Raw genomic sequence first — 12,560 nt, 5'->3', positions numbered from 1 at the left:
GTTTATCCAAGCTCAGCTGGCACCGCCTCCCCAGTCACATCCAGTTCCACCTCACCTGATCCTAAATAAATTGGAAAGTTGCCACAGTGATTGTTGTTCCCAAAGGGAAGGGAAAATTGTGGGATTTTTTGCTGACTGGAGCAATCTCTGCTGCACTTTTGTGGAAGTGCTGACTCCCTCTTCTTTCAGGCTGCATTCGTTTCCACCTTCCCTCCAATTTATGCATGAGGCAAGGGGAAAAAAATCCCTTAATATTCCTTATAAACTGGCAGATGGTATCGATAATTTTTTTATTTTTTTTTTACTATATGCAGTAAAATGCAAATGTGTGTGGCTTATTTGCAAATGCTGGCATTAATAACTGATATTTAAACAGGTCAGATTAACACTTTTACTGATCTATTAAAAAGATTCCTTTCCAATCATTTGCACACTCAAAATCAATTTTAGTACGACATGTAAATTGAATTTAATTTTTTTATACAAAATTGCATTTATCTTCCTGAGCCATTAAATTTACTATTTAATATGTCCTTTCCAGCTCACTTGGCTAGAATTTTATTGCTCTTTATCTGTATAAATTTAATTAGCCTTGATATCATCAGTATATTATAGAACTAATTAAAGATTTAGATAAGTGCTGAGGGTGCTTGTTTAATACCCTATAAAGTTCCATTTGGAGAGGGAGAATTTCCATCTCTCATTAGGATCAGTTTGGAGCTACAAGGAGTGGCTCAGACATTGTTTTTTTTGGGGTTTTTTTTTTTTTTTTTGAAGAATTATTTAATGGGCTTTAATGGGTTTATCCTCCCTTTGAAAAGCTGTGTAATTGCTGTGTCGCGCTGCACGCTGGGAGGGGGCTCAGAGGTGCTCAGGGATGGGGTGTCAGTGCTCTGTGGGGATGCTCAGGGATCCCCATTCCCTGAATCCCGGGCTTGCTGAGGTGGGAAAAGCCCTCCAAGGTCACAGAATTCATCTTGTCACCAGCCCTGAGTGGCACCTGCTTGGACACCTCCAGGGATGGGCACTCCAGACCCATCCAACCTTTTCCAATGTTTACCAACTTTTCCCATCCAACAGTTTGGGAGAAGAATTCCAGATGGATTAAGGGAGCAGGGAGAGTTCAGTTTTGTCCTAAATAAAGAGGAAATTCCTTTTGATCTCTCTGTTTTACCAACTTTTTCCACGAGGAAATTCCTTCTGATCTCTCTGCTTACCAACTTTTTCCATGAGGAAATTGAGGTGGTGTTCACAGGGGTCCCAGGACGAGGGAAGGGATGAGGATCTGACTCCATGTTTAGAAGGCTGATTTATTATTTTATTATATATTTTACATTAAAACTACACTAAAATAATAGAAGAAAGGATTTCAACAGAAGGCTTGAAAGGAATAGGAAGAATGATAATAAAATCTTGTAACTCTCAGAGAGTCTGAGCCAGCTGACTGTGATTGGCCATTAATTAGAAACAACCACATGAGACCAATCCCAGATGCACCTGTTGCATTCCACAGCAGCAGATAATCATTGTTTACATTTTGTTCCTGAGGCCTCTCAGCTTCTCAGGAGGAAAAATCCTGAGGAAAGGATTTTTTTCATAAAATGTGTTAATGACAGGAAATTCCTTCTGATCTCTCAGTTTACCAACTTTTTCCATGAGGAAATTCCTTCTGAGCCTCCCCTGGAGCTCCTGTTCCCAGCAGGGCAGCGTTGTCCAAGTGATGGGAGGGAGGGAAAAGGAAATAAGAAGGAAATATTAATGAGGAAATAACAGCTAAGGCAGATAACTATCAGGATAAAAAGGAGGAGGGAGAACAGGAGAGAGCTTTCGGAAGGGTGGTGATGTTCTGCACGTCCCTTCCCCTTCCCTTTGCTAATTAATTCTGCATTTAAGAGCTGATTTCTCATCTGTGTTTGACAAAAAGCTCTGCAGTGGTGACAAACCCAGTGACAGAGCTGCACGTGGCACCCAGAGGTGTTGGCTGGGAGGGTTTTTATCCAAAATGGCTTTTTCTGTATAAAAAGCAGCCCCAAGGTGAGCTGACTGATATGTAGGGCTTCATTCGCTGTCTCTGTGGTTTAAACTTTAAAAGGGAAAATAATTGGATTTTCTAACGAGGCTGTTTCTAATTAGAAGGCAGTGCTTGTGCCCTTTTGAATAAATACACCTGCTTTTCTTGCCTGGCTCTGTAGTGATCAGAGCTCTGTGTGGGTGCTGAGCAAGGGGTGAGGGCTGCCCACCTCTGATACTTTTTCCTGCCTTGGATTAATGACTTAACTTTAATTATTCTCCCAGCTTTTTTACAAAAACCACATTATTATCCTTCCATCACTTGATTATTTATTAAGGGCTGTGATTTGCTACCACAGGAGTATGGAGCACCACTGTACTCCAAATTCACTTTTATTTCTTCCTCTCCTGCTTTGTTTCCTTTCCCAGATCATTCCCCATCTTGGAATTTTGCACATTTTTAGGTTTTTAATGGGGGTTTTCACGTTCTTGTGCTTTTTTATGTTCTTGTGAGCACGGCCCCAGAGCCACCTGTGCCTCCTGCCCCAAATTGTGCCGTGTGTGGTGATGGGGCAGCTGCTTGCCAGGGGCTGTGGGTGAGGTGAGCACAGAGGAGGTGGAGACCACAGGGATGGGAACATTTTTGGCCTCATTTTGGGGTTTTCAGTCCATGGAGCCATGTAGGAGAATGTCCAGGCCTTGGTGTGGTGTCAGAGGGGAGCTGAGGGTGACCAGAACAACAAAACCATCCCTGATGCGACCTCCCCTAAAGCACTTTGGTTCCTCTGGAGGCACAGAAGGAACATTCCCACTGGTGTCCCCAGAACTGCTCTGGGTTGGTTGAAAATCAAGGAATAAATCTGCAGAAAAGACAATCAGGATTTACATTGCCTTGTGGGGGATTTATAACTCCCCCCACCATGGAGCCATGTAGGAGAATGTCCAGGCCTTGTTGTGGTGTCTGAGGGGAGCTGAACTTGACCAGAACAGCAAAATCTCTGTTGTGACCTCCTCTAATGTTCAGAACCACTTTGGGTTCCTCTGGAGGCACGAAAGGAACATTCCCGTTGGTGTCCCCAGAACTGCTCTGTGTTGATTGAAAATCAAGGGATAAATCTGCAGAAAAGTCCATCAGGATTTACATTCCCTCATGGAATGGTGTCCTGAGGGTGGTGTCCCTTGTTTTAGGGTTGCAGCTGCAGTTTAGGATGAGCAGTGGTTGGAAAGGGGAACTGGATCCATCCCGGGAAGTGTCCAAGGCCAGGTTGGAGCAACCTGGGATAGGGATGTGGTCCCATTTGGGATTGGATGATCCTTAAGGTGCCTTCCAACCCAACAGGGGTTGGAAAGAGGAACTGGATCCATCCCTGGAATTGTCTAAGGCCAGGCTGGATGGGGCTTGGAGCAACCTGGGATGGGGATGTTGTCCCATTTGGGATTAGATGGTTCTTAAGGTCCCTTCCAACCCAGCAGTGGTTGGAAAGAGGAGCTGGATCCATCCCTGGAAGTCTCCAAGGCCAGGTTCAAGCAACCTGGGATAGGGATGTTGTCCCATTTGGGATTGGATGATCCTTAAGGTGCCTTCCAACCCAGCAGTGGTTGGAAAGAGGAACTGGATCCATCCCTGGAATTGTCTAAGGCCAGGCTGGATGGGGCTTGGAGCAACCTGGGATGGGGATGTTGTCCCATTTGGGATTAGATGGTTCTTAAGGTCCCTTCCAACCCAGCAGTGGTTGGAAAGAGGAGCTGGATCCATCCCTGGAAGTCTCCAAGGCCAGGTTGGAGGAACCTGGGATAGGGATGTTGTCCCAGTTGGGATGAGATGATCCTTAAGGTCCCTTCCAACCCATCCCATGTGTGATTCCATGAAAAGCCTGGAAGCTGTCGCCTCCCATCCCTGTTTTCCATCTCGTCGTCAGGAGCTCCCGCATTTGCAGATCTTTGATTTAAAATGCTGCTCACTGATGTGCGTGTGTGCAAACATCCCCTCAGCCTTCACCAGGTGCAGAGATTACAGTAATTGCTGCTTCACCTGCGTTTGCCTTCGGTGTTCTGAGCTTTCAAAATTCCCTTTGCAAGCTCCTGCCTGGGACTCATCCCTCCTGCCCCATATCCTGGGCCTGGGACCATCCTCAGCTCTCCCCCAGTCCCAGCTCTAATAACTCCAAAGGGAAAATCCCATGGGATTTTCTTCTTTCAGCCAGGCCTGAAAATCCATTTCTTCTGCATTACTTGACTGAAGTCAACAATTTCAGTCACCTTCACTGAAGTCAACAATTTTTGCTGTTTTTTCCTTTTTTTTTTTTTTGCACTCACTCATCCCCCTCTATATTTAAATGTCATGTTTCCACCACGATCTTCAAATATCAAAACTGAGTGATTTTATAACCACAGCTTTGGTCTTTGTTATCATCTTCAGTTTTTGGCTTGTCCTACCTGTTTTTTTGTAAAATCCCAGAATTTGGGTTGGAAAGGACCTTAAAGATCATCCCAAGCCCCTGCCATGGGCAGGGACATCTTCCACTGTCCCAGGGTGCTCCAACCTGGCCTTGGACACTTCCAGGCATCCAGGAGCAGCCACAGCTCCTCTGGGAATTCCGTTCCCCACCCTCATCATGAAATCTTCCTTCCATCCTGTCTCCCTGTCCCCTCATTTAGTTTTTATCCACATTTTCCATAAGTGGTTCCTACTTAACCTTTCTGACTTTCCCATTAGAGCAGCAATTCCGGGTGCTGCCAAAGCTCCTCCCTAATGCCCCAAAAGAGAGGGAGATAAGGGACAGAATTCACATTTCTCCTTTTTCTTGTTCCTTTTGGCTAATTCAGCGCCCAGACTGGAATTCCTGTTCCTGCCTGATGCAGAGCAGGCCCCCAGCCACGCCAGGAAGGGATAATTAAAGTGGGATCCTTTATTCTGAAACATCTCCTCCTCTGAAGAGGAGATCAAGTCATTCTCAGGGAAATCAGGATTTCATTTGGAATTCACCTGGCCACCTTTTGAAAACTTTATTTTTTTTTTTTTGGGGGGGGGTTAGAGGTGAACATTAGCATTTAAATGGAGAATTATATTAATAGCCCTCAGAGGAGCTGGGCTCATCCTCATTGCCTTTCCTGAGATTTTTTTTTTTCCCCTGAAATGAGAAAGCTTCTTAATTTTTATTCTCTTTCTCCAAGAACAGAGTTCAAGAGACCATTTTTTAACATGGGTATCTATAGATATATACGCTCAAAATGCCTCCGTGCAGAATGGGTTCATGGTTGGCAATCTGCTGTAGTTTCTTTCAAAAGTGCTGCTGAAAACCCAACAAAACAAACTGGTTTGGGGGTCAGGTGGATTCTGCACTTTTGGTTTGCCCGTTTTTGGATGGTTTTTTGAATGTTTTTTTGGATGTTTTTTTGGATGGTTTTTTGGATGGCTTTTTTTTGGATGGTTTTTTGGATTTTTTTTGGATGGTTTTTTTGGATGTTTTTTGGATGTTGTTTTGGATGTTTTTTTGGATGGTTTTTTGGATGGCTGTTTTTGGATTTCTTTTCCTGCAGCTGGGAGCCATTTCCATCCCATTATAGGGATATGTAACTTCCCCTGTCTGCTCTTAGCACTGAGCTGTTCCTCCTGTCATGGTGGATCTTCAGGGGCAATTCCAGATGGATAAAGGGAACAGGGAGAGTTCAGTTTTGTCCCAAAAAATGCCCCAAAAAAACTTCAAGGCAGCTTTGGACCCAATCCCATTGCCAGTGGCCAGAGGAACAGGCCATGGGTGTCTTGGTTGGGATGTGAGCTCATCACATTAAAAATGGATTTAATTTTTTAAAAAAATTAACAAACCTTTGTCATCCAAACCATCAGAATTAGTTAATTATACTGTTTGAGCGGGATGTTAATGATTTGGGATCCCTCAGGCAGTCCTTCACTCCTCATTCCCCAAAATGTGCCATCAACACTGGGGCTGGATGCCCATGGAGAATTTTTTGACCATCCTGAAGAGCTGAAAGCCTGGAGCAGATCAATTCCCTTGTAAAGAGCAGCTCTTATTCCACAGGAATTTGGGAGAAGAGATCCTATGGAATAAGAAGAACCTTCCTAAGAAGAACAGGTCCTTAAGGACCTGTTCCATGGTTCTTTTGTGTGTAAAATCTCTCCTGTCAGATCAGCCCAACAAAACCCATCAGTGCTTTTCAGCATAACACAAATATGTAAATATGGAAATAAAAGGATTTCCCTGTTGGAATGAGTCCCTGGGACACTTTGTTCCCATCAGCTGCATTCCCACAATCCTAGAATGAGTTGGATTGGAAGGGACCTCCAAAATCATCCCTGCCATGATAGGGACACCTTCACGTGCTCCAAGCTGCATCCAACCTGGCCTGGGACATTCCAGGGATCCAGGGGCAGGGAAGTTTTGCTCCAAAGTAGAAAATCCATTGTCTTTCCAATGTGACAGAGCACCTTAAAGGAAAAAAAGCACCTAAAAGGAAAAATAAAAAAAGGATCTTAGAATGATTTGGGTTGGAAGGGACCTCCAAAATCATCCCTGCCATGGTGGGGACACCTTCCATGATCCCAGGCTGCTCCAAGCCCCATCCAGCCTGGCACAAAAACATGGAACAGATTCTTAGAGACCTGTTCTTTTTAGGAAGGTTCTTCTTATTCCATAGGAATTCTGCTCCCAAATTCCTATGGAATAAGAGCTGCTCTTTACAAGGGAATTAATCTGCTCCAAGCTTTCATTCCAGGGATCCAGGGGCAGGGAAGTTTTGCTCCAAAGTAGAAAATCCATTGTCTTTCCAATGTGACAGAGCACCTTAAAGGAAAAAAGGGCTAAAAGTGCACAAACTGACCACTGGACAAGCCCAGCAGCACAGCCCCATCCTCTCCTCACCTGTCCCAAATCTGAGGTGACTGAAGAATTCCTGCCCCTCACAAACACAGGACTCATCTGTCACTCTTCTCGGGATCAGATTATTTTTTAATTAAAAAATTTCCTCTCTAGAAGAAAAGGGGAGCAGGCGAGGCAGCAGGGAAGGAGCACAAGGTGTGCATTTTTAATTGGGTGCAATTAAAAACCTGCCGCTGTGCCACGGCAGCGCCCGCGGCCAGGCCCGATTTGCATGAGTAATTATTCACTCCATTACGGAGCCTGCTCAACTTTGCCTCCCTTGTCTTTGAAAGTATTAATAAATATTGATCAGACGCTCTCCTGTTTGCCTTCGCCCGAGCAGCTCTGATGGACTCAGCCTCTGATGTTATCAAATAATGAAATATGAAAGAGGGAGTGGGACGAGCCTCTTGTTCTGTGATTTTTTATTTAGGCTCTTCATTTTCCTCTCACAAGTGTGTTTGTCCCTGCCATTAGAAACCCTCTTTTGATTGTCAAGAGGTGGCTGAGGGAAGCGAGTTGTAAAGGATGGAGGGAATAAATAAATGGAGGACAGTGAGGGGAATCTGCTCCATGGAAAGCTCCAGATTCACTTCAAAACCACAAAGTAGGCCAACTCCTTTGTGGTTTTAAAGTTGAGGTTTAAAAACCAAGGAAAACAGTTAAGTTATCAAAAGCTCGGTCTGTCACCTGACAAATAGGTTAATAAATAATTATGTGGGATTAGCAAAGCTGAGCAAAGAGCAAATTTAGCTCCCCAAGATCTCTTTTGGCTTTAATGTGGGCACAGGGAAGGACAGGGAAGCTGATTTACCCTTCCCAGACCATCAGCCTGGGCAGGAAAAGCTCCCAGGGCTCAGCCAGGGGATACCTGGGGGCAGAAGAGAGGAGCTCAAAGCAGGGGTGGAACTGGATGGGCTTTCAGGTCTCTTTCAACCCAAACCATCGTGTGAGTCTCAGTAAAGGGAATTTTTATCACTTTGACTTTAAGACCTGCCCATGTTGGGTGCCCAGAGCAGTTGGGGCTGCCCCTGGATCACTGGAAGTGCCCAAGACCAGGCTGGACAGGGCTTGGAGCCCCCTGGGATGGCAGAAGGTGCCCCTGACCATGGCAGGGAGTGGAACAAGAGGAGCTTTGAGATCCCTTCCAACACAAACCCCTCTGGGATTTTAGGATGACGTTCAGCAGGAAGATGTCTGTGCTTTGTTCAGCTTTCTCTGCTCATGGAAGTGTTGAATAAAAGCAACAGCTCGTGGAATTCTGCAAAAGCAAAGGTCTGGGACATTGTCATGATCCGTCCTTACGAACGCGTTTTGGGGTGGTTCGTGGGGTGATCTCAGGGTGCAAAAAAACCGACACAGCACAGGGGATTTGCAGTGATAATCAAAACAAATGCAGCTTTATTGAATGACCACAGCAAAATGTGATAGAGGGACTAAGGGAGAGAAAAAGAGAGAGAGAAAGAGGGGGATATAGCTACCAACGTAGAAACAAAGTCCTTTAGTCCAGTCTCTCGCAAACATCTTTTATGAAAAATCCTTTCCTTAGGATTTTTCGTCCTGAGAAGCTGAGAGGCCTGAGGAACAAAATGTAAACAATGATTATCTGCTGCTGTGGAATGCAACAGGTGCATCTGGGATTGGGCTCATGTGGTTGTTTCTAATTAATGGCCAGTCACAGTCAGCTGGCTCAGACAGAGAGCCAAGCCACAAGCCTTTGTTACCATTCTTTGCTATCCTATTCTTAGCTAGCCTTCTGAGGAAATCCTTTCTTCTATTCTTTCAGTATAGTTTTAATGTAATATATATCATAAAATAATAAATCAGGCTTCTGAAACATGGAGTCAACATTCTCATCTCTTCCCTGTAAACACCATCACACTAGTCCAGTCGAGGATCCACCTGTTATGTCAGGGACATCTCAAAATCACTCACTGACTCAGAGGTTTTTATTATGATAATTCTATTGGAAATTGTGAGGGGGGGGGAAACAGATACAGTAAGGAACAGATGTAACAGGCAGTCCATGTTCTCAGCAGTAAACAAGAGCCATTGTTTTCTTGGTTCAGTGGTCACACCTGCAGGCAAACATCTCGCTTTGGTCAGCTTTGGTCCCACACACACCTGCCCCGGGCTGGGGGTGTCAGTCCCATCCTTGGAAGGAGCAGAGGGGCCTTTCCACATGGGGGTTCCACGTCTCAGTCCTTGATGGAGAGGCTCCTTACATCCCAGTCTGTCATGGTGGTTGTAAAACAGGTGAGGGTCTGCTGGGGGGAGACCACCTGAGACTCAGGAGAAGTCCAGCCAGGCCCAGAGGTGGGACAGCTTCCAAGGCTGTTGTTGCAAAAAGGGCACGGTGCCCTGTAGGAGCGTTGGGGGGCAGCATGGTCGGGATGGACGGAGGCGAGAGATCTCTGCAGCCAGGCCATGGAATTTGGGGTTTATTGCAAAGGGCCTGGGTGCAGGGCCCTGCTGGGATTTGGGGTTCATTGCAAAGGGCCTGGGTGCAGGGCCCTGCTGGGATTTGGGGTTTATTGCACAGGGCCTGGGTGCAGGGCCCTGCTGGGGTTTGGGGTTCATTGCAAAGGGCCTGGGTGCAGGGCCCTGCTGGGATTTGGGGTTTATTGCACAGGGCCTGGGTGCAGGGCCCTGCTGGGATTTGGGGTTTATTGCACAGGGCCTGGGTGCAGGGCCCTGCTGGAGCTGCAGCCACAGCTCAGAGCAGGCCCGAGAGAAGAGAGGGGGAGAGACAATGAGAGGGGGAGAGAGTAAGGGAGTAAGAGAGTAAGAAAGCAAAAGCATAAGAGAGTAAAAGGGGTAAGAGAGTAAAAGGCAAGAGAGCAAAGTTCCCGTCACAATACCATAAATCTTCTTCTATGTTGAATATTCTGATTCTCACTAACCAATCTAGTACAAGATACAAATCCTACAGCATTTACATACAGCCTATAAGAACCACTACATTACCATCCTGTGTTACATTTTAAACCCTAAAAACTCCTCTTTGGGCCCCTTCTGCCAAGCTGTAGGGTCTGCTCTGACCCTTGGGCCTGTCTGCAAGCAGAGGGCGTTGTTCCATCAAAAGGGGATCACCTTCAGCTGGCCACACCATTGTCTTCCAGTTGTTCAGTAACTGAGGGATCTCAAAGCTTGCTTTCATTTCAATCTCGCTTATAGTTTCCCTATTCTCAAAATCTTTTGCCAGACAATCATATTGATAAGGCTTTCCTGTTTCATCTTCCCCAACAGTGCCTCCTCCTTCTTCTCATTGGGCTCAGTGTAGCACACAGCAAACAAGACCTGTGAACAACAGCCTAGCACTGTGTTCAGCTCTCAGGGCCCTTGCCATGTGTAATTTTCTCCTTCAGACCCAGAGATTTTAGACAGGGGGAGGTTTTTCTTCAGTGGTCCCCAAATGACAATCGTGGGGCAGATGAGGGAAAATTCCGACACCATCCATGTGAGACACAGAACCAGCAGTTCTTGTTGTCAGGAATCTCACAGCCATCCAGCAGCAGGGCTGAGCAGGGTGTTTTTCTCTCTGCAGGCAGTACTACGAGATGCTCTACAACACGGCAGACGAGCTGCTGAACCTGGTGGTGGACCAGGGCGTGAAGTACACGGAGCTGGAGTACATCTACGCCCTGAACCTGCTGCACCGCAGCCAGACGGGCGTGGGCGACCAGACCACGCAGAACATGAGGCTGCAGCGCCTCAAGGAGATCATCTGCGAGCAGGCTGCCATCAAGCAGGCCACCAAGGACAAGAAGATCACCACCGTGTGAGCCCCTCTGCCACCTCCCTCACCCGAGGCCGGCGGGCGGCACCTCCGAGTTTGTTTTTTGTTGGTTTTGTTCTGTTTTAATCGAAGATAAAATGGGAATCTTCTGGGCATTGTGGTGAGGAGGGAAATGCCATTTGAGATTTGGGTGGTTTTGGTGTGTGTCCATGTAACGCTTCTTTCGTGTTCTCCCAAAAGAACAGCAGCAGGAGCCCCAGCGGGGTTTGGGGTGGGATATTCGGCTTTGCTCTGTTGCTGCTGCTTTGCCTTGAGATGTAAAGGGAGCTGTGGGGTGGGAAAAGGGAAAATTGGGTCTTGGAAGTTTAGACCACACTAAATAATCAGCACCCTGCCAGTCAATGCCAGGCTTGTTGATCACACGTGGGATCTCGATGGTTTGGAGATCTTTTTCGGAGCCTGCTCAGCTCTGCCAGCGCTCCCTCCAGGCTGTTCCCACGTGAAGTTTCCTGCTGTTTCCCCTGCTCAAAGCTGGGGTTGTTTATTCCTTCAGGTGGTGATCAGGCAGTGCTGCACGTGGGAGGTAACACGGGACCATTTGTTTCCACTTCTCCTCTTTCATTATCCCGGAGCCATCTGGCGCCGGCTCCTGCAGCGCCGGGCGGGGGGGATGCGGGAGAAAATTGCCAATATAAAATAACAAAATAACAAAAAAGCTTCTTTTTCTCGTCCTGAATGTCATCTCTGAGTCCCCCCAGCTCCAGGGTTATTTTGTGGCTGTCATTTGATGCGCTGGAAGGATTGGCAGGGTTGTGTAGCTCAGCACCAATGATCAGCAAGGGCAGGAGGGCTCACCCAGGGCACACCCAGGGCACCAACTCTGCCCTGCCCTGACCCTTTAAATTCACCTGGAAAAAGGTTCCTTATTCCTCCAAAATCTGAATCCACTGCACTTGTATTTGCCACAAAAACTGGGGACCCAGCTGGGTTTCCTGTGCTGGGAAAGGTTCTCTCTGAGCTGTAGGTGCTTTGTGTGTCAACCTTGAAATTGCAGAATTAAAGGATGTTTAAAATCCCTGGCGGTTTGTCTGGCTGTTTTTAAGAACTCTCATTCCTGAGGTGTTTAAAAGATTCCTTTCCAGGCCCAAATTCGGTGTTCTCCAAGGCTCCACCAGTGTGGAAATTATTTTCTGAGGCACTCGGTCCAGCCCTCAGCTACCATGGACCAACTCCAGAGGCTTCTCACCATCCATGTAAGACACAGAACCCATCAGTTCCTGTTGTGAGGAATCTTCCAAGGTTTTTTCCCCTCCTTTTATTCATAATCCCTCCTTTTTTCCCCTCCTTTTATTCTTAATCCTTCCTTTTTTCCCTCCTTCTATTTATAATCCCTCCTTTTTTCCCTCCTTTTATTCATATTTTTCTCATGCCAACATTGGCCATTAACTGCAGTTCCTCCTTTTCCCTGAGGGGTTTGCAGGAATGGGGAGAATTCCATGAGGGATGGAGATGGGATGTTTCTGGGTTCACAGATCTGTGTTCACCTGCTCAGACACGGCCACATACAGGTCCTGGAATGTTGGATATTTCCTACAAGGACTTTGGAAAAAGGAAAAGCAGCTGCTTGGGACAAGGAAATGAGATTTCCTTGTCCCTTGTCCTTGCTTGGTACAAGCAAATCCCATTTTTGACCCTTTGAGGTGTGGGACTGGTGTGTGAGGAGCTCTGAATTCAGACTGGGCTGCTGTGTGCTGGTGTGGAATTGGTTAATTATTAATTTCTTAATAATCTGAGGCTCTGCTTTGCTGATCTCAGGCTTTGCAGTCCACATTTCCCTCCCACCCAGCTGTGCTGGTGGGGGCCGGGACAGATTGGATAAAATCAGGAAAATCTCATCTTTGGGAGTATTTTTGAGTCTAAAACAAATGATTTAA

The 12,560-nt window shown here is 46.5% G+C and overlaps 1 protein-coding gene across 1 annotated transcript in view; it reads left to right on the top strand.

Annotated features, from left to right (window-relative positions):
* The window catches only part of EXOC4 (exocyst complex component 4), a 356,413-nt gene extending 344,708 nt beyond the window's left edge, over positions 1-11,705 (top strand). Inside the window, exon 18 of the mRNA XM_058023506.1 lies at positions 10,435-11,705. Coding sequence (XP_057879489.1) covers positions 10,435-10,672 — 238 coding nt within the window. The 3' untranslated portion in view covers positions 10,673-11,705. The remainder of the gene's footprint in view (positions 1-10,434) is intronic.
* Positions 11,706-12,560: the final 855 nt, after the last annotated feature.

The sequence above is a fragment of the Melospiza georgiana genome, chromosome 4 (genome assembly GCF_028018845.1).
Source record: "Melospiza georgiana isolate bMelGeo1 chromosome 4, bMelGeo1.pri, whole genome shotgun sequence".
NCBI lineage: Eukaryota > Metazoa > Chordata > Aves > Passeriformes > Passerellidae > Melospiza > Melospiza georgiana.
Note: the sequence above shows the minus strand (reverse complement) of the source record. Positions and strands in the feature narration are given on the sequence as shown.